The 22,556-nt window shown below is 38.1% G+C and overlaps 3 protein-coding genes across 4 annotated transcripts; 1 reads left to right on the top strand and 2 right to left on the bottom strand.

The window, feature by feature from the left end:
* Positions 1 to 1,661: 1,661 nt before the first annotated feature.
* On the top strand, positions 1,662 to 9,864 carry Cdc16 (cell division cycle protein 16). 2 transcript variants are annotated; one of them, XM_073959420.1, is made up of 10 exons: positions 1,662 to 2,319; positions 2,387 to 2,549; positions 3,543 to 3,658; positions 3,718 to 3,893; positions 4,122 to 4,382; positions 4,469 to 4,548; positions 4,621 to 4,826; positions 8,805 to 8,998; positions 9,065 to 9,233; positions 9,299 to 9,864. In XM_073959420.1, the coding sequence occupies exons 1-10, from the start codon at positions 1,861 to 1,863 to the stop codon at positions 9,692 to 9,694; spliced, it is 2,220 nt and encodes a 739-aa protein (XP_073815521.1). In that variant the 5' UTR covers positions 1,662 to 1,860; the 3' UTR covers positions 9,695 to 9,864. The 2 variants fall into 2 exon arrangements, with proteins under 2 accessions (XP_073815521.1, XP_073815522.1); XM_073959421.1 differs by having other exon boundaries at positions 1,678 to 2,319; positions 3,718 to 3,887.
* Positions 9,865 to 10,002: 138 nt separating this feature from the next.
* LOC141390115 (high choriolytic enzyme 1-like) lies at positions 10,003 to 11,136 on the bottom strand. The gene is made up of 2 exons (XM_073962703.1): positions 10,299 to 11,136; positions 10,003 to 10,236 (listed from the first exon to the last, which is right to left on the bottom strand). Exons 1-2 carry the CDS (start codon positions 11,118 to 11,120, stop codon positions 10,003 to 10,005), a joined length of 1,056 nt encoding a protein of 351 aa, XP_073818804.1. The 5' UTR covers positions 11,121 to 11,136.
* A 6,678-nt stretch (positions 11,137 to 17,814) lies between these two features.
* LOC141390112 (hatching enzyme 1.2-like) lies at positions 17,815 to 19,036 on the bottom strand. Its single transcript, XM_073962688.1, has 2 exons — positions 18,209 to 19,036; positions 17,815 to 18,147 (listed from the first exon to the last, which is right to left on the bottom strand). Exons 1-2 carry the CDS (start codon positions 19,034 to 19,036, stop codon positions 17,815 to 17,817), a joined length of 1,161 nt encoding a protein of 386 aa, XP_073818789.1.
* Between the last annotated feature and the right edge of the window lie 3,520 nt (positions 19,037 to 22,556).

Raw genomic sequence — 22,556 nt, 5'->3', positions numbered from 1 at the left:
ATTGAATTTAAATGCAGTCTAAAGATGCTATAGAATGCAAGCCATTGCAAATATCCAAAAAAAAAAAATAAAATACATTGCTTATTGGCGTAAAAAAAGAATATTAACTTTATTACATTAACACAAATTATAAAAACTCTCCATTAAATATATATTTACATATATTATATTTACTTCCTCTGCTCTGCTTTATATGACACCGAAATTGATATTGCTTCATCATCCAAATGGTTTTTCATTTTTCCTCCTACTCCAGTTCAGATTTCCAAAACAAAACTCCAACTCCACTTCAAAAATAATTTGCGTTTCGTGAATTACAGCAATGTTCGTAACTTTAGTTTGTATTTCTTTATGTTTTTAAAGCAAATTCTTATAATTTTAGACACTCTTTCTCGTGTTCGAAAAAAAAGACTGCGACTTTAGTGATCAAAAAATTGGCTTGCTTGGCTAGGGATCTTTAAGCGAGTGCTTCCAAAATGTATCGAGCGGAGTGCATTTTCATAACTCCGTGTGGATGGCATCGAAAGATGTATTGAAATCATAACTCTACATTGCACTACTTCCAAACTTTTTTGCTGGGAAACGTTTTGGATTTTGTGGCTTATGAGCAAATATATTTTTACAGCCTGTTTCTGTATGTCGAAACGAAAAAGTGTGCGAATGAAACACGTCCAAACTTTAGTTTTCGTAATAATTTTACCTTTGCTTTGCTTCAAAACAAAAAAAAAAAAAACAAATTTGGAAAATACCCAGAGATTGGTAGCATTTGGTCTGTTCCTTTACTTTTAAAAATGGTAACAGTGGCAGAAAATGGTAAAAGTGGTAAACTGCTATCATATAAATTGTATGCTATTAAAAGTAAGGGAACACTTTACAGGTTAAAAATGGTAAGAAATGGTAACCTCAGGCACGCAAAGGAACAGAGTAATTCTCTCGTTCTTTCGACATACAGAAACAGGCAGTTATTAATGTGTAAATTGATTTTTTTCGAACATTAATGTTTTCGCTCATTCATAAGAGCTTTGTTCCTTTACTTTTTTAATGGTAAGGGTGGTAAAAGAGAAAAATGTCAAAATTGCTCTCTCATGAACATTTTTACCAAAAAAGTAAAGGAACGGAAAAATGGTAGATCTGGCAGCAATGTCAAAAAGAAACATAAAAAATCAATTTTCGTCTTTTATTTCACAGTTTTTAATTTAGTTTTGTTAGCGTTCGACTTTTTCTTCTGTTTTTCGTCCATTTTCTTTTTCATTGTGAAATAATCGTCAAACTAAAGTCGAAAAATCAGTTCTGCAATTTGTTACCTGCAGAAATTTTGCTGGTAGCCTGTGGTAGAAGAGAAAGCTATTTTCGTTCTCTCTCCACTCTCACTCTCTTAAAAATTACTTCCAGTTTTGCCACTTTTCGGGGTTAAGGAACGCTTTCAGGTTAAAAATTGTAACAAATGGTAAAAATGGTAACCTCAGGTAAGTAAAGGAACTCAGCTAAGGTGAAATTCATTTGCACACTAGCGCCGTCCTTATTTGACAATTTTTTCGAATAATAAAGAAGAAGCCTTCCGTCGTCTAATTAGTCTATGGTCAAACACCTAATCACATTTGACAAACAGATGTCGCTCTATGACAAACTTCACAAAATAATATTGACATTTTTCGACCTGTAGATCCATCTGACACCGTCATTTTCGATTTATAGATCCATGTTGTCAACTTTCTTTGTTTCGCTTTGAGCGCTCATTCGCATTTGTTTGTGAAGATTTACGTTGAAATGCCGGAGTTAGAGAACATCAAGAAAGCACCTAAAAATTAAAGAAAAAGTTCAGAAGCACTACAACTTGAACTGTGTCCCAACAAGACCACAATGACCGGTGATAACAATACTAGCAGTGCCGCAAGTGATAGTGATGCCACAAATGGAAATTGTGGTGCAATCGATGTGGAACACTACAGGAAATTGGTGAAACAATTCTGTGATATGAGGCGCTATCAAACAGCTCTATTTTGGGCCGAAAAAGTGTGCTGCTTAAGTGAAAATGATCCCAAAGATGTTTACTGTCAGGCACAGTGTATGTTCCTGCTAAAGGAATATCATCGTGCTGCTCATACCATACGTTTGCATAATCTGGAAAAGACTCATATACCGTGCTATAATCTACTGCTGGAAAGTCTATATGAGGCCAAAGAATATAATGAGGCTATTTTGGTTATAAATACAGTGGATATCGAGTATTTGGCATCGTCGTTAATAAATCAACCACTGGATGGTGGCGTTGGAATGGATGGTCCCAGTTTGTTGTTCGGTGAAGAAGGTTGTAAGAATGTAAGTGGAAAAAGGAACACAATTTTTCTATGGTAAATGACAATGTCCTTTTGTTGTTATGTTTTAGGAAATATTGGCGTCAATTAGCTTCCTGAAGGGTAAAATTTATGAGGCAATGGATAATCGTGGTCTGGCCATGGATTATTATGTTCAAGCTTTGCATAAATCTGTGTATTGTTATGAAGCATTGGAGGCTCTCGTGCAACATGAAATGTTAATGGCTTGGGAAGGTAAGTAGTACTGCAGTTAATACAATAAAAAGCCGTCGGAGATATAAGCTCAGTCTCTGCTAATTGAAACTTTCTACTAAGGACAGATCGAATAAAGGCTACACAACTAAAGCTCATTTCCTAAAAATTATGTATTTATGGAGTTTTCAGAATTGCTTGGCCCTTTTGGACCTATAAACTTGTCGAAAAATATAGAATTGGATTAAAGCTCCAAAGTGTTGCGCAGGAGATACATGAGGATTGGAAGTATAAACTTGTCGAACAGATATTAAATTTTACTTAAACAACAATGATGGTTGGATGTGTGGGACTTTCCTAGATATCACTTTTTCAATACGAACTTCTTGGATCACGATAGCCCCCACATCATTAAAAAATATTGAACTTTTGTTGGAGTGGATTGGGAACAAATTTCCTTTACCGACAGTTCGATTCTTTTTAAATCGTGAGTTTCTTTTAATAGCTGGCCAGGCCGGGATTTAAGACTTTCTCCTATGGACAGGTGCAAATATCGGGAACGCGAACACAATTTTCTTTTAATTTATAATTTTTCTCTAAGTAGCCGTCATTTTAACCAATGCAATTTTCGGAACTTCAGAGGCCCATATCTCGGGAAGTAAACATTTCCCCAGAATGTATTATACGTCGTTGGAATCAGGACGAAATTCACTATCTGTGTTAAAATCATTATAATAATCGGCATACTGTCGGTAAAGGAAAGATGTGCCCCGGATAACTAAAGTCAAGAAGAAGAAAGTGGAGCTCAGTTTCGATAAATTTCCTTCTAAAAAGATTTACCAGTTAGACTTCTTAACAGTTTCAAAATAGCAAGCATATCACTCCCAATGTTTCTGCAACGCCTCTCAAAATTTGAAATAAATTCATACATGGTCTTTTCTAAAAATGTTCTGATGAGATGTCCAGAATTGATTTTTTTAATAATTTTGACCTATTTATTTTACTTTAGGCATATTTGTTTCTGTGTATTTTCAGAAAAAGAACTTATGCAACACTTGCCATTGGAACATCAGTCCTCTGAACCTGATGCTAAGTTTATAACTAAATTATATGAGACAAAACTGAAAAAATATTATGAATCGGTTGGACCGGTAAGAAGACAGAATATTAATTACTATTCAATATCCCTCTAACAAATCGCTAATTACAGAATACGAATGCCGAAGAAACACCTATTGGGAATATAAGCACTTTGAAATCGATCAAAGAGTTAAATGATAAAATAAATATGACTCGCAACTCAGCTGCCAGTATACATAAGAATGTGTTGCCCAAGTTTATGACGCCAACACAAAATCAAATAATGTCTCCGGCAAGCAAGTACAAGTACAAGAATCTCTATACAATATACAATTTGCTAATCCCTCTCTTTTCTGTCCAGTTATTTGTTCTTTCAAAGAAATTTCTTAAAAAAATATTAAACACTGTTTATTTTGTTATTTTAGAGTTCTACAATATACAATTTGCTAATCCCTCTCCTTTCTGTCCAGTTATTTGTTCTTTCAAAGAAATTTCTTAAAAAAATATTAAACACTGTTTATTTTGTTATTTTAGAGTTCTGGAAAATTTGAAGATACCACCATTCTCATTGCAAATCAGTTTAACACGAGCATCTTCTCTCATAAATGATTCACAGCGTTCCCATTTGGAGACGCCAAACCGCAATCGCTCCAAAGATACTGCTGATAGTCCATCATCAATGTTACTTTCCACTAGTATGCAGCGCATACAAAAAAGTACCGATGTCATGGCTGCTGAGGCTGAAAAACTTTTCTATGATTGTGAATATAAAAAGTGTTTTAAGATTTTAAATGAGTAAGTGGAAAAGTTAATACAATGGTTTCACTTCGTCTAACAAAAACCTCTTGCAACTCTTTATTCAATTTTTTTTAATTTAAAAGATTGCTCAAAATTGATCCCTATCATAATGGTGCTTTAACAGTGCAAATTGGTTGCTTGGTGGAATTTGGAGATTACAACAGTAAGTTAGGCAATGATTTTTATGAAGCACAAGATTTTTACATGTAACATTATCACGATTTTCTTAATTTAGAACTATTTTATGTGGCCCACAAATTGGTGGATCGTTATCCTGATAAAGCCATTTCATGGTATGCTGTTGGCTGCTATTATGATTTGATTGGTAAAAGTGATCCAGCTAGACGTTATCTATCCAAAGCAACTTCATTGGATAGATTGTATGGTCCTGCCTGGTTGGCCTATGGTCACTCATTTGCCAAAGAAAATGAACATGATCAGGTGAGTATAATATAAATCCTTTTTTTTAATTTACCTCTGCATGTTTCTGAGATAGTTATTAAGGGACATTTCGTTGTAGACACCAATTTTCTACTTTTTTGTACTCTAAGTAGTATTGTCTTCTTTGGCGCCACTTAAAAAACTCACCAATTGACTGTGCAGAAAACAATAACAGATTATTAATGTAAAAGGCAATTTGGATAGTTTCCACCGTTCATCTTTTAAGGGTATATATATTATTGTTGAGTGATTAATTCACTGTCAGATCCAATCACCACAGTTATACGAACACAAACACATAACGATTTAATCGACAGGCTTCCTCGATTCAGGCACGTTGGGATAGATCTTTAAGATCTAGAGAGAAAGGTCCAAAGCTATAAACGAGAACCTCTGGACCAACGAGCCTTCAGGCAGATTTGGATAGCATTCACACTGATACAGTCGAGCAGGCAGTACAGGGATACAGTGTGAATGGGAGGACCCTTATTCATTGCAGCAGATGAACGCCAAACACGAGTGGTTTTAGTCCAGTTAAGATCCAGACGATGTTGCTGCCTCAATTGGTATTGGGGCTGAATTGATGCCACGATACCTGTCCAGCTAACCCCACGCACTTGTCTCCTGATCCGTTATGGACGCAACCACTGCAGGTTGCAGACTTTTTGAGTCGGGATACAGAGGAACCACAACCTATTAGCTTTGCTACGACAAAAACAAAAACGTTTGCCGAAGCTCACAAGAATTTTAATTATCACCAGAAACTAGAGTAGCGGTAAAAGGACCCGCCTATGATACGCCTCTATTAATAGTTTTCTTCACGGAACGCTCCCCTATACACAAGTTGATGATTCTACTTTTCAGCATCTCATCAATCCATTCCATAAGGATAGAGGAAATTCCTGTATTGCAGTATGGAGAAAAGCCGCCAGGATGAAGTTAGAATTCTCCATATTCTTCACAACATATCCAACCACCTCATGTAGGGCGGTTTCCACTGAATTGCTCTTTATGTAGGCGTGCTGGGATCTACTGATCTGTTTGGGACTTAATTGTGCCCTAATTCCCACATCCAGTAACCTTTTCAAGAAAGGAGGAAAGACTCTGGTAAATCACTTCCGAGATGAGAATGTCTTATGAGAATGTCCATCAGCAATCAATGTCAATCGCTGATGTGCAAATTGGAATCAGCCTTATTGCTACCCGTAGATCATGTGGAACCTTTCTCCGTACAGTATTGTCAAAAAGCTAAGCTTCGCGATATCCTTGCTTGCCTTCGCAGATGTACAGGGTTTCGAAGAAGATGCGAGATTTTGGTGTCTTCAGTAGTGATCTCACTAACCTTCCTCGTCACCGAGGCTTACAATACATTCAATCCCACGACAGCGGGCTCTTTCGTACCGGATTGACCCAAAAACATTGTGTTGAGGCCAGCGGCTGCCAACTCAGCATTAAACCTACGTAGGGCGACTTTTAAAGCAGTTCTCTTTGCTCATCAGCTAACTCACTTCCATTACCCTTTCGCGGATTTTTGGAACTGAACCAGATGAGGAGCCAGGTAAAACCGTCCCGGATGATTTTGATGCCCTCTGTGCCTTTTGTGGTCTTTTTTTCAGTCTTTTTTGAATGCTGTGCCTTTGTAAGGAGAATCCTCATTGGAAGAAGAGGTCTCCTCGGTAGTCACCTCGAGAGGGGTAACTTCTGTTAAGGAGGTGGGAATTTCGCTGACATGAAGTTTCCTCTTAGTTGCATGAGGATAGTTCCTCTCGAACTTCCTCACAAACTTGAGGTTAGATCCTTTTTTATGATCTTCGGTACGATTTATTGTCTGTTGCTTCTTTGGATTTGGCTTTTTTGGAGGTCTGCCTTATCAGTGAATTTTCCGTGTTATTGATCGGAGATTTTCCCTCACCACTTTCCTTCTCCAGTGATTATTACCTGAGAAGCAAACAAACATTTGTCTGAGATGTCAGCTACAACGTTCGAGCCAGTGGAACAGGTCGGTTCAGCAACCTTTTCAATGGATTTGGGTGCAGTATCATGGCTGGAGGTGAGACATGGATCATTGTCGTGTCCATGTCATCATTCTGTTCTGTCAGTTACGCATGCTATGCTTTTCTACCCCGAGGATTACGGACCAGTTTCCTATGTAAAGGGTTGTTTACACCATCTATCAATGTCGTGTGAGATGTCAAATTTTCTACCTGCGAATGTTGTACACATAGTGTGACCACTATGAAAATTTTCATCTATCAAAATGATTTGGCAACTCATATGTAAATTTTTCATTTAGGGAGCGCTCTATTTGATACGGCATTCTTGTATGTAAACATAAATTTATCAGCTGTTTTCTGGCATTCTCAAAAAAAAAGAAAAACAAAATCTTTTAAAAAAGAAAATGGAAAGTTATGTATATTTAAATATTTAGAAAAGTAAACAAAGAGTGTTTATAATGTAATTTTCAGATCGATTGGTCGAAAGAAGCAGTCTTGGAAATGATTGCTTTGTGGCAAAAACATAAATGCCTCTATAACCCCAAAAACCTATTCTACCACAACAAACATGCTAGATATTCATTTTCCTTTAACCAAAATTAAAATTTGCGCAAATTTGTAACTCAACAATAAATGTAAACAATGACAAAAACAGCTGTTTTTATATTTATAGGTTATGTCATACGAAAATAACACTTGTAGGTATGAACGCACAAATTGAAAGTTGTATGGATGACGTCAATTTTGACAAACATAGAGAATGTCGAATGGGTGAAAGAAATGACAGCTCATATGGCATTGATAGATGGTGTAAACAGCCCTTAAGATTGAGAAGTGCCCTGCTCTGTCTATTTAAATTGTCGTTTATGTGGTCAAGTTCCGCAATGTCTTTCCCGCCCTTGGCTACACTTCCAAATGTCGTCCGGTATGCTTTCTTTCCCCAGGGATTAGGGATCAGTTTCCTATGTAAGATTGAGGAGTGCCCTGCTCTGTCTATTTAAAATGTCGTTTATGTGGTGAAGTTCCCAAATGTCTTTCCCGCCCTTGGCGTTTCTGCGTTTCTCTGTTACACCAGAGCTGCTGACCGAAAAGCTTTTGCTTTCGGGTCAATATGGTACAAAGAACAGTATTGACTGGTTCGCTGTCAGCGTCCATATTTGTTATGGTCAGGGAAGTGAAAACTGTGGGTGCCAAAACATTCAAACCTACATCAGTCGAAAGTTTATTTCGTTTTTTGGGTTTTTAGTGAAAGTTCGTATATCAATGAAATATTGAACGGTGAAGGGACTGAGGTCAACCGCTCCTTACATACAACGGCAAGGACTTGACAACTAAGTCTAATACTTGTTGAGACGTCCAGGTATCAACAAGGCTCCGTTCAAATACAGTTGGTGGTTAGCCTACGTGCTTGCTTGCAAGAAGATCATTACCTAATATATAAATATGTCGCTCGTTCCAGAGGTGAACTGTGGAATAGTCGATTCACCTCATTGGCTCGAGACAATCCCGCCTTATTTTTAACCGGGCTTGGGACCGGCTTCGGCGGAGTTGATTTGGCTGAAACTGTGCACATCAATACCTTCGGGTACCTACCTCACAAAAATTGGAAACTCTGTTTAAGTGCAGTTTAAGGTCTGTTCGAGGATTGCTTTGAAATTTTCATCGGACAACAGTTTGGGTACTTCCCTCTCAAAAATTGGGAACATAGCTTAAGTTCAGTTTAAGGTCTTTTTGAAATTTTCATCGAAGGTAGTTTATTGGGAACATAGCTTAAGTTCAGTTTAAGGTCTTTTTGAAATTTTCATCGAAGGTAGTTTATGTGATTCGGATTACAACGATATAATTTTTTTCGTGGGCAAGTCATTGCCTCCTGACATAGCAACTGAGCTTAAACAGGTTTTGCTAAGTCCCCATCCTTCCATTGCGGTACATTTTAGTTCACAAGGTTTCCTTAAAAAATGTATTATTGTTTCTTCTTTTGCAGGCCATGGCTGCTTATTTCAAAGCTACTCAACTTATGCGTGGTTGTCACTTACCACTTCTATACATTGGAGTAGAATGTGGTTTGGTTAAGAATTTAGAATTGGCCGAGAAATTTTTCTATCAAGCCATGTCGATTGCACCACTTGATGTGTTTGTCTTACATGAATTGGGCGTTATTAAATACGAATATGAATTGTAAGTATTGAAGAGGCAGGCATGATGTGTTCATTTTTCAACTAAAATAATGTTTATTTACTTCAGCTATGAAAGTGCCGAAGAAGTTTTTCGCACCACAGCCGATATTGTAATGAATAGAGCCAAACAAAACAAAGAAGAGGTGTCAGCCAGATGGGAACCATTGTTTAACAATTTGGGTCATTGCTGTCGAAAGAATAAGAAGTACAAGGAGGCTTTGGAATATCATCAATATGTAAGAAAAGTGTTTTTAAAGCTTAAGTTTTTAGTTGGTTAAAGTTTTGTTCATTTATGTCCTAGGCCTTACTTTTAAAACCCCAAACTGCACAAACCTTGACAGCCATTGGTTTTGTTTATGCTCTTATGGGCAATTTGGAGGAGGCCGTTACATATTTCCACAAAAGTTTGGCCTTGAATCGTGACTGCATTGTTACTTCCACCATTCTAAAGACATGTATTGAAGATTTTATGGATGAAGATTCGATTATAGATGATATCTATGGCAAGCGGGCTTGGGATAGCTGTTCAGTCTACAAAATCTCAAAAATACCCAATCAATTTCCCACAATTGAGGAAGAAGATTCACCTACAGTCAAATTTACTGGCATGAAACTGAAATTTGATGATGAAGATATCTCAACAAATTCGGATAATATTGATCCCAATGTCATTATGGATATGAGTATGGATATTTAAGAAAGAATCTCTCTCAAGAGGTTGTTGGTCCATAGACTGAGAAAACAAGATAAAGGGTAAGAATATTAAGTTTTATTATAAGTTATCTACAAAGTAGAATTTCAAATGTTTTGTATGATTTCAAGGAGAAAAAAATAAAAACAAAAAATATATAAAAGAAACAAATAAAATATTTATTTAAAAAAGCAAGTGCTAAATGAGTTTAAAGATTATAAAGTTAAAATATTCTTTGGTTTAAAAGCTAATACTGTAAAGTTGTCGTTTTCCAATTTCCTTTTCCTATGTACTTTGTAATATGGTTTTGTGTTTTAAGCCACTGAATTGTCGCCGAAACCCAAACCGGTCATAATACCACTTACAAAGCTATTGATTAGGGCATTATCCACAGCGGTATTACCAGCAGTGGCAGCTTGTCCACCACCTCCATTTCCGTTAGAAACGGGGGCAGCAATAGTTGGACAATCATACATGCGATTAAGTTTTTCAATATCCTTTTGAGAGAAACCATCACGTTGACCCATTTTAGCATCACCCATGGATTGCTGAAAATAAACATAAAATTAACAAACTAATTTTTTTTCAATGACTACAAATCTCCTCTCACCATTGCAATTATGGTAGGTTGACCATTTGTTGAGAAAGCATTGGCCGAATAATGCATAACACTGCCATAATCATAGGGAACACCAAAGGCCATTGTATGGCTAGCTCTGTCAAAGTTCGATTTAGCACTTGGTTGTATATTTTCATATTGTATGGCAACATATGCATCACGCTCCTCGCGATTTTGTTCATGCAAGAAACCCAAAGCATGCATCAACTCATGCATGGCCGTTCCGGGTTTTGTTAAACATCCAGGTGATTGCAGATTAACTTCTTGTTTACCACCAACACGTCCCACTGAAGACCAACAACCTGAATTGCCGCTAACAATTGAAATATAATCCTCTTCCGAGGTACGTCTTACAAATCGTATACATGTATGACGATGATATTGCTCGATGGCATGTTCAATAATTGCCATATCTTGGCCATTAAAATTACCACGTATTTCATAGGGTACAATTGCGTTTGGCCAGCGGGAACTTTGGGTGGTTAAACCATTTTTAGTTGTAACACCATCAGTGGGTATCAAAATATCACCTTCCAAATAAGAACCCAATTCTTCAGGATTGACCGTGGCATTATCATGTCTATAATTTGCCACCAATTCAGCTGTATCCTTGTGATCAGGTTTTCCAAAGAGTGCGGTGCCATAGAAACTCAAGTCAATCACATCTTTTGAGTATTGTGCAGGAGGGGCATCTATGGTATTGACAGTGATTTCCACTGTATCCTCATCTTCATCCAACTGGGGTAAGGGGCTTGCCTTTATATAGCTCACTACCAAAACCAGAGCCAGTAGAACAGGTGTTAGCTTAAACATTTTTGTTTCTTGAATCTTTTAGGGAGGGGAATTGTAATGCTATTGCTTATGATTGCAGTGGGTAACTGATGACATTCAAAACACAGTTTTGACTATTTATAGTAGCTCCGCATGTGGTAGCGTCCATTTCTTAGAAGGAAAACGAAAATTATTCAAATATTCTTGGTTACACCATTTCCATGCTTCAACAGGTGATAAGCCGAATATTTTAAGGGCTTATCTTTGCTTTAAGTCGGTGTCTTTCTTTTATGTTTATTTTTCTGAAACTGAATATTTAACTACAAAATTGCCGAAAAACACTTATCAGAATTTTTGGAAGTCTCAATGTTCTAAGGGGGAATATAGTAGGGAATTAAGTATACCTCGGAAATAATGTCAGGGAACATTTAGAAATCTGAATATCATTTAAGTGGGTTTGTCGGCATTCCAGAAGAGATTTGTTCCAAACTCAACGATGATATCGGTAAACTTGTCGAAATTAATATAAAGATATTCGTAATCAAATCTACCTACTATCACTCCGTTTTCAAGCAACTCAGCGTATGAAGGATTCGAAGTCATCTAAAAGTACATATGCAAGGGGAGTTTCTTATGATCTAGTGGAAGAGGCAGCTTCTAAATAATAAAGAGAAATACTACCCATGACTTAATGACTTTTTGTGCTGGGTAGATCAAAGGTCATATGATATCCTATGCAACTGGTGTTGAAGAATTTCAATTTATACGGATTGTCGCCTTTGTTGTTTTCACGTTTTTCGTGTCATACTGCGTGGTCAGCTAACAAATTCGTAAAATGGAGATTAATTGTTTGTTGGCATTGAACAAAATTAATTAAACGTATGTTAAAATCTATTAATACTTCACAAAATAAAGTGAAATTTGCTAGATATACTTACCTTCATTAAAACTTAGCTGTAGTGTGATTCTCTAACTCATTTTTTGAGTTACCGATAAAAATCGGTAAAATTAAAATACTTATAATTTCGGTAACTGAAAAGGCAGTCGTAGAGTCCTACCGATAGCAATAGATTTGTCATCTTTTATTTGAACTTTTCATTGATAATTTGTGTAGGTAAATCAAAAATTGAGTTAGAGAATCGCACTTCTAATCTAATTAAAGCCTAAAATCTACTAAATTGAAACTTACTTACCACTAAGTCAAAACCTAAAAAATTTCAAATAATTTTACTTCATTAAAATTGCCTACATACCTAAAATGTATTGAACGAAATTGCATTGCACCAATAAATAAGAGAAAAATAATAATTAAAAACTACAGCAACAAATACTTATAATTACAAAAGGCAAAACAAAAAACAAAAATAAACATTCTCAAATATATATTTATTTAATTGACCATATTATATATTATTCCATACACTAAATTCAGTTTATTCGAGAGGAAAATAAAATACCGTTTAATCGCGTAAACTATTTTGTGTGGGAGGTACCTGAAGGAGTGGACCGATATAATCCATATTCGAACCTGATGTATGCCTAGAGGTAGTATTACCATATGCAAAGTTTGGTTCAATTCGGTTACTCCCTTCGAGAGTTATCGTGCGCACAAATTTTGCGACAATTTTTGAACATTTGTGGGGGAGGTACCTTAAGGAGTGGACCTATATGGCCCATTTTCGAACTTAAATCAAATGTGGACAAAATATTTCGATACAAAAAATTTGAACCGAATCGATTGATCCGTTCGAGAGTTATTGTGCGCACCAGCCCGCCAGACAGACAGACGGACGAACGGACATTGCTAGTTTACTCAAAATTGTCTGAAACGGATATCGTACAAACATACTTGGGGCCTAAAACCAATATTTCGATGAGGTACATTTTTGGTCGTATCAAAGTCTATATACCCTACGAGTATTTAGCCTAAGGCTGAGGGTATAAAAAGCGAAATAAAACCGCCATAACTTTTGTCCGCAACAACCAAAAATTGGCTCGCGACCAGATTCGTACTGGGAATTTTTTTCTTAACCTAATAATGGTTTTAGACCCCATGTATGTTTGGACGAAATGTGTTTCAGACAATTTGGAGTTGATTTAGCAATGTCCGTCCGTCTGTCTGTCTGTCTGAATGGCTGGTGCGCACGATAACTCTCGAACGGATCAACCGATTCGGTCCAAAATTTGTCTTTCGTAATATTTTGTCCAAACTTAGTTTAAGTTCGAAGATGGGTTATATCGGTCCACTCTTTCGAGTACCTCCCCCACAAAAGTTCGGAAATGTTCGGAAAATTTGTGCGCACGATAACCCTTAAATGAACAAACCGATTTGGTCCATAAGTTGCACATCGTGAAGTGTCTACCGGACTTAGATGAAGTTTAAATATGGACTCAATCGGTCCACTCCTTCGCTTTGATTTTTGTTGTAGCAACTTGTATTTGCTGTCCCCCATACGACGGTACAAGTTTCATAAGGGGCAAGTCCATACTTTCTGAGAAAATAGCCTGAAAGGTGCAAAAACCCCTATGACACCGTGTGTAGTGGTTGGAGCGCAAGATAAATCTCGAACGGATCTGCCAATTCGGTCCAAAATTTGACCTTCGTAATATTTTGTCCAAACATAGTTTAAGTTCGAAGATAAACCATGTCGGTCCACTCCTTCAGGTACCTCCCTCATAAAAGTTCAAAAATGTTCGGAAATTTTGTGCTCACGATAAATCATGAAGAGAGTATACTATTTGAACCATTCTATGCACTTCGTGAAATTTCTACCAGACTTAGATGAGGTTCCAATATGGACTCAATCGGCCCACTCCTTTGGGTAGCTCCCACACAAAATTTCAGATATATTCACTTAAGACCTGCTCGCGAATCACTTTGATTTTTGTTGAAGCAACTTGCATTCGCTGGCCAAGTCCATACTTCCTGAGAAAACAGCCCGTATGTAGTGGCTGGAGAGTACGATAACTATCGAACTGGGGCCTAATTATGATTTTCGATATCGATCGAGAATTTGCTCGTGAATAATAGCCTGTTTCTGTATTTCGAAAGAAGAATGTGTGCGAAAGAAACACTTCCAAACTCTTGTATGTTTTTTAAATTCGTTTTTTGTTTTAAAGCAAAAGCAAAGGTAAAATTATTTCGAAAACTAAAGTTCGGGAGTGTTTCATTCGCACACATTCTTCTTTCGACATACAGAAACTGGCTGTAAGTTGTGGACGTTAAAAAAAACGGAAAAAAATTACGGAACTCGATCGAAAACTGGAAATCAATGTTATCGATTATTTCCAAAATAACCGGTAATCGAACTATGAAAGCCTAGGAATTTTTGAAGGAAAGTTATTAAGGTAGATGGGAAAAATGTGTGTTTGTTTTAAAAAAGAAATTGAAAATCAAAATTATGAATGAAAAAATGTGAATATTTGTTGAATTCGTGGAACAATATATTAAACAATAATTTCAGAAAGAAGTTTTACTAAGAAAATTTGTGAATTTATTATTTTTAATAAATCATTTAGACATTGTTTTTATAGATTGCTAAGGCGTCTACCTTAGTAAATGTACAATTGTTTTCACAAAAAATTATCAAATTGTTGGGCGCAATTTTGTAAGAAATAAACAAAAAGAATAATGGGCCGATTCCGTACAGCGAGGCGAGTCGTGTCGCGTTGCGAAATGCAATTTTTCGATTCCGTATGGCAATATCGCCTGACGTCGTAAAATTTTGTCGCCGAAATGTTCATTTTCCGGCGACAACAAATTAGCTGTCGCCGTACATTTTTACTAACGAATAAAAAAAATAAAAATAACTTGTTATCGACGATTATTTTCTATCGCTGTACGTAGTGCATTTTTTAAATTTTGTCACAGAGACGATAGACGACGCGACATGACTCGCCTCGCTGTACGGAATCGGCCCATAACAAAATGGAAACGTCTGTTTTTTTCTTATTATCGTCTTCAGACGAAGAAGATGACAACAATATTAATTTAATTCGACGACAAATTCGTTTACACAGTGAACCTTTATCATTAACAACATCGATAGGCTGCAAACACAACAGATAGCCACAGCATATTCCACTCAACTAGCCCAATTGCTTAATGAGAGCACTCCTTGTCCCGATAACATAACACAAGTGCAAAATATTGCCCACTCCATGCAAACAGCCGCAAAATCCATACTTGGATTCCAGAGACCTCCACAAAGGAATTCATGGTATGACCAGGAGTGTCGTGCTGCAACCGAAGAGAAAAATGCGGCATATAGAGCTACTTTACAATCAGTAGCAACGCGTAGCGCACGAGAGAGATATCGGGAGAAAAGGAGAGAAGGGAAACGTCTTTTCCGCAAGAAAAAGAGAAATATGGAAAAGCGGGAGTGTGAAAAAATCGAGATGTACAGGAGCCAGAATGAAGTCCGAAAATTCTACCAAAGAGTGAAACATCAAACAGATGGCTTTGGTACAGGCACATCCTCCTGTAGAGACCAGCAAGGTAATTTGGTAATTTGGCCGATGGCTTACCAGCCGAGCTGTTTAAAATCGGAGGCGACGCGCTGATAAGGTGTATGCATCAGCTAGTTAGCACCATCTGGCAGGAAGAACGCGTACCCGACGATTGGAACCTGAGCATCCTATGTCCCGTCCACAAGAAAGGATATAAGACTGTATGCTCCAACTATAGGGGCATAAGTCTTCTCCCTATTGCCTATAAGATAGTGTCAGGGATATTGTGCGAACGACTAAAGCCAATGGTCAACGAAATAATTGGACCATACCAATGTGGCTTTAGACCAGGCAAGTCCACCATTGACCAGATATTTACCCTGCGGCAAATCCTAGAGAAGACCCAAGAGATGCAGATCGATACATATCACCTTTTTGTCGATTATAAAGCAGCATTCGACAGTCCCCTCCGATCAAAGGTATTCCATGCAATGTCTGAATTTGGTATCCCCGCAAAGCTCATCCGGCTTTGTAAGATGACTTTAACTGATACTAGGTCCTCAGTTAAAATTGGAAGGAACCTCTCCGAAGAATTTTGTACCAAAAGAGGTTTCAGGCAAGGAGACAGCCTTTCGTGTGACCTATTCAACATTTTGCTGGAAAAGGTAATACGAGATGCAAATGTCAAAAGAAATGGCACTATTTACACCAATAGCCACATGTTACTTGCTTATGCTGATGACTTAGACATCATGGGACGATCAGTAAAGGAAGTAACTGATACCTTTATGAAGGTCGAAGCAGAATCTGCGAAAGTGGGTCTGGCGGTAAACGGCGAAAAGACCAGATTGATGGTGTCGACGCGCAAAGCGTCCATAGAGCTCGGACCAACTGTGGAAGTTGGTACCTACAATTTTGAGGTAGTTAAAGACTTCGTCTACCTAACATCAGTTGTGAAATAAGAAGAAGAATTGTATTGGCCAACAGATGCTACTATGGTTTAAGTAAGTATTTTAAAAACAAAGCCACATCTCGTCAAACAAAAATAACACTATACAAAACGCTGATACTACCCGTGCTAATGTATGGCTCCGAAGCATGGGTACTTGCGCAAGCAGATAAGGCAGTGCTTGGTGTGTTTGAGAGGAAAATTCTTCGAAATATCTACGGGCCGATATGCGTTGACGGTGAATATCGACGTCGTATGAATCACGAGGTATATAAGCTATACAAAGACATGAATATAGTTAAACGTATCGAGATGCAACGATTGCGTTGGCTAGGCCATATCATGAGAATGGGCGATGATGAACCCGCTAAAAAGGCGTATGAATACATGCCGGTGCACTCAGAATCGGCAGGCCTAAGCTTCGATGGAGCATACAAGTGGATGAAGAAATGAAAAGGAGCGGTATTCCAAAAAGTCAAGCGAAAAATAGAGAGGAATGGAGATCTTTTCTTAGTTCGGTCTATGGAACAAATGTTCTGTAATGGGCCAACTAAGTAAGTAAGTTCTGGGAGGTTGACACACATTTGGAAGAAATTTACGATGTGCAAAGTTTCGCTAAAATCGGATATTCATTTCGTAATTTATAGCCCTCATCAGTCATTTTAATTTGTGCTGACCGGTTTTTTTACAGCTTTTGGTCCATTATCTTAAGAAGTATGGACCCCGGAAAAAATTTACCATCGTAATATGAAATTTTGTTTGGGAGATCTCTGAAGAAATGGACAGGTATAGTGAAAAGTGGGGAGGTGGTAAGATTTTTGGGTGCAATTTTTTGTGGGTGGGGCAAGTTGTCCTCCTCAAATTACTCGAATTCGAGAAGAGTTTTACTCGCGAGTGGAATTCGAGCGAGCATTCGGAGCTCTGCTGCAAAAATATTTAAAAAGTGGGACTGGTCGGGTTCTTTAGGCCCCAAATAAGTACGTAAGGTCCGAGACACAACCACCACTGTCTCGCAAATTAATTTTCAAACCGACACATTTGTACTTTTTGCAAATATAGGGCTAACAAATAGGGCATAGGGGAGGTACGCCGCTCCTCAAAAATTTAACAAAATATGTGGCCTATTTTCACCGGGGGGCATCGCTGTACATTCCATGAACATTTTTAAGAAATCGGTTGGGCAGTTTTGTGAAAAATTTTAAAAAAGTAGGCGTGGTCAATTTTATTTTATTTGTATAGAGTATATTTATTAGCTTAAAATGTATCTTTGGTTCTAATTCTGATGCAGATCAATGAAGTCAAGTCCATTCATTATTATTCCGTTAGTTATTTTTATGTTTAAGCCGTTGGATCATCTCCAAAACCCAAACCTGTCATAATACCACTAATGAAGCTATTAATGATATTATTATCAACGGCTGTGGTACCGGATGTAGTGCCATAACCGCCGAACCCTCCTCCAATAGGTGCGGGTGCAGGAAGCGGAGCTGGTATGGGTGCAGGGACGGGAAGTGGAGCTGGTATTGGAGCTGGAACGGGTGCTGGCACTGGAGCAGGAAGGGGTGCCGGAACAGCAGAACCATAACCACAATCATACATTTGATTTAGTTTTTCAATGTCCATTTGAGAGAAGCCGTCACGTTGGCCCATTTTGGTATTGCCCATTGAACGCTAGAAAAATATTTAATTAAAAGGCTGCAAAGATAAATTCAAACAATTTTTGTATACCCACCACTGGAACAATAGTTGGCCGACCATTTGTAGAGAAAGCATTGGCCGAATAATGCATAACACTGCCATAATCGTATGGAACACCAAAAGCAATTGTCCTTGAAGCCTTATCGAAATTCGAGGCAGCACTGGGTTGAATATTTTGATATTGTATGGCAACATAGGAGTCGCGTTCTTCACGATTCTGTTCATGTAGGAAACCCAAGGCATGCATAAGTTCGTGGATGGCAGTACCGGGTTTAGTCAAGCACCCAGGAGATTGTAAATTAACTTCTTGTCTACCACCAACACGACCTACCGAAGACCAACATCCGGAATTGCCGCTCACAATTGATATGTAATCCTGTTGATTCGTCCGCGGTACAAAACGTATACAAGTACGACGATGATATTCAGCAATGGCATGTTCAATAATTGCCCTATCTTGACTATTAAAATTACCACGAATTTCATAGGGTACAATACCGCGTGGCCAACGAGAACTCTGGGTGGTGATACCATTTTTGAGGATAATTTGATTTTTCGGCACCAAAATATCACCTTCCAAATATGTACCCAATTCTTCGGGATTGACTAAAGCTGTATCGGCACTATAATTAGCCACCAATTGGGCAGTGTTTTTATCATCCGGTTCACCAAACATTGCCATGCCATAGAAACTTAAATCGATGACATCCTTTGAGGTTGAGGGTTGTATGGGTCTATCTAGGGTATAGGTGTGCACTTCAATCATTTCCTCTTCATCGCCTATATTGGGAATAATGGGACTTCCTGCTACTAAGGTGACTACTGTTGTCACCCACAAAAGAACTGCAGCGACTTTAAACATTTTACTTTGCTTTCCTAAGACTGTTAAATATTTCTAATTGCTTAGAACTCTGCTGAATTCCTTCGATTTTGTATGGCTATTTATACCAACCCAGCATGGTGCCATGTCCCCCTCCTGCCAATCGGATAAATGAATATTTCCAGAATATGTTCAATAGACTTATCTTTAAGTTTTTTTATTACTGTCATTAGGTAAATTTTGTTCACCCCATTTTTAACGCTATTTCCCATGCGCTTTTTCGAGCAGTCACTGTTTCTTATCGTTCAGGTGTTTTTGTGTTGTTTTTTGGTAGTTCCCAAATTGTCAACATATTTCTTACTGACCTTCATTTTAATGTTCGCAAAGTGTTCTAAATGGGTTTGTAAATAAACTTCGTTTACCGAAAAAGGTCTACTTAATTTTGCATAGATAAAATAACCACTTTCTTTGATGGTACCCCTTAAACGTGATTTCGAAATTTTATTGTTCGGTCGTATTCATTTAAAACTGTAATCAGAGCTGTTTGTTTTGGACCTTTTAAGCCCTTTATCTAGACAAATGTGGAAGTTTCATAGCTAATAGGGATATTTCCTGTCCATAGAGAACTCAATATGAACTGGTAAAATCGGAAAACTGACATAACTAACTGTCAGCATTGTGGGCGGACATAACGCCTTATTTCTTTTTCGCCCAAACCCCGGACATTCATTATTACGAAAATTAATGGTGGGCCTTAAGTCAGGTCGCCCCTTCCAAATATCTATTGACTGCATTCTGCAACCACCACATAGGAATCCACGCAAAACCGATTGAAACAAATTCACTGAACTAGAAAACTCCAAGCTGGAAAATTATCAAATCTTAGGAAGATCAGCAGAAGGCTATACCAAAAAAGCCAACAAAACGAAGTTTTCCACAGATTGGGAGAACTACAAGGTGTCTTTCAATTTGTACAACATCGAAATAAAGAAGGCTAAACTAAGTCTTGGATCTGCTTTAGCAAGTCGATAGAGGGAGTATAGAATGCAGCCAGATTCCGTAGGGTACTTCCGAAGGACCCCAAATCCATCGGCTGTATAAAAAAGGATACATGGACAGTAGTCCGGGGCGATTTGTATGAAAGGAAAAAAATGTTAACGGGCGCCTGGAGTTTCTGATTCTTGGGATTGTACTGAGCAAAAAAGTCTGCTAGACCATATGTATAAAGTCAAATCATATGCCTAAAGTCCATAAATCAAATCAAGCCTCGGATTTTGACTTGAAGTTTTGTATCCTGGGTTTTTGGATATTTTGGCATTCAATTTGACTGAAGAGATGTAATCTCAAAATGAAGCTACAATAACGCTAAACAGAGATAAAAAGATATTGTCTCACAAATTAAGGGGCCAAAATTAAACCATTAATCACGCGATATCTAAGAAACTTGACCTATGGTGAAAATTTCCCTTTGGGTTTTTAGTACACGCACCAAGGGCTTTCATCTTCAAATGGAATTTTCCACGCACTGAGTTCCATTTTGTAGCAAAGTGTTATTTATAGATATTTTCCGAAAAAATTCCACTTTCTCAAGGCCAAGACTGCCTGAAGGAGCATTCCAATGCTTTTGAGATGATTTAGAGAGTTCTTAATTATTGTCTTGGCTAACATTTTTGTCTGTGTCTCGGATCGAAAATCTCAATGGTTTGGCTGTTATATGCGAAAATATGAAAAAAACGTGAATACAAAACTTCAAGTCAAAATTCGGGGGCTCGATTTTCACTTTAGACACATGGTCTATTGGACTTTTTTGCTCACTACAATCCCGAGAATCAGAAACTCCAGGCGGCCGTGATGATGTTCATGGTCAACATGCAAATCGGCGCAAATACCGGCGCACGTACCTTTGCAGGCTTTCTTGACATAGAAGGTGCCTTAAATAACGTTAAGATTGAATCCATTCATAATTGACTCTCTAACTTGCTGTTTCGTCTAAACTGTTCAATTGGATTGCGGGAATGCTCAGCAGCAGGATACATAACAAAAACATTGTTCCACAACATCCCATACGAGACAAGGGAGACTTCTCTCATATCATATTTTAGCTCAATGATATGGGACCTACTGTTTATCGCCGAGTCCGAACGGCGTGTCTTAAGACACCACTTATGGAGAAGTTTTTCAAGGCTGAAATACTCAGGAAATGTCGCCAATGTCGCAAATGTTTGATGTTGCCTGGCCGGGGAATCGAACCCCCGACCTTCTGCGTGCAAGGCGGCCGTGCATACCATTGCACTACGGTGGCAGGACAATCAACTCAAATATCGGTCTGTCTGTTGGCGTTATATCGCACCTGCTGTGTCTTCTGGTGATAAACGAAATACATGAGGAATTTAATAAACTACGAATAAAAACCTAGCTTATGCTGATGACGTGGTAATGATGGGTAGCGGGAAGTTCCCACAAACTCTACCGGAACTCACGCGAGAAGCTCTGGTCAAATTATCAAGATGGGCACATAACAATGATTTTGGGGTGAACCCACAAAAAACGGAGCTGGCACTATTAACATAAAGAAATAGAGCTTGAACTGGGCCTTTGAGGATCGGGGTTAAACAATATTAAAGTCGACGACTCAATCAAGCCACCCTTGTGCCATTTCATGCGACAGCTAGAAAAAATATATCGGAATAGGGCTAGCCAGATCTGACATAATGCACTTAGCTTTAAGATATTCAAGACAATCTTCTCAATCCTTTCCAAGCGAAGAACTATGTATATCTCTGCTTTCCACGAATAAATCCGCCGTGAAACTAATGGTGGAAATAATTACGTGCCACTGCTGATTACTGCAGGTTATGCGAAGATAAATAAGAAATAGAGACAATCGAGCACTTTTTATGTCACTGTAGACTACGAATCATGGCGTACACACGATCCAATCTCTAACAACCTTCTGCCAAATCGAACCAATAAGTCTGCTTTTCTTTGCCAAAAGTCTGAAGTGGCTACACCAAGAAGAACTACCGTACCAAAATACACGAATCATCTCCGTAAATATACCGCCCGATTTTATAATCTCTGAACGCAGTACTTTCCTAAACCATGGCAAAGCTGAGGGTTCAGAGAATTTTCTAGTCACCGCTTTAGAGGGCTGTCCATTCCCTCAGATCCAAGAGTATCTGCAGCAGCCACTCGCTGACCGAAATCACAACAAATTTCCTAACAGGGGGTTCGCGACTAGGAAATGAGCGTGATGAGCTTTGTCATCAGATGTTACATAGTAGGCAAACATATGCGGAACAAGTAAGAACGGCGTTAAGTTCGGCCAGGCCGAAGATGTTATTCCGTCCACCACGAGTTGTATTGAAGCAAAATAGAACAATTAGTTTCCTTTCGTTCATGAAGAAGATTTAATACTAAATGTCAGCAAGTTCGGTAAAACAATGTGGCTAATCTTCAAAACACCGAAATTCGGGAGGTACCGTTCCATGGGACCTATATCAAAAGGTCGATCTATTCCAACAAATGTCTGGCGGAAAGTTTTAAGACTCAAAGAAGACTA

The sequence above is a fragment of the Musca autumnalis genome, unplaced genomic scaffold (genome assembly GCF_047663935.1).
Source record: "Musca autumnalis isolate F117 unplaced genomic scaffold, ASM4766393v1 scaffold_1, whole genome shotgun sequence".
Classification (NCBI taxonomy): Eukaryota; Metazoa; Arthropoda; class Insecta; order Diptera; family Muscidae; genus Musca; species Musca autumnalis.
Note: the sequence above shows the minus strand (reverse complement) of the source record. Positions and strands in the feature narration are given on the sequence as shown.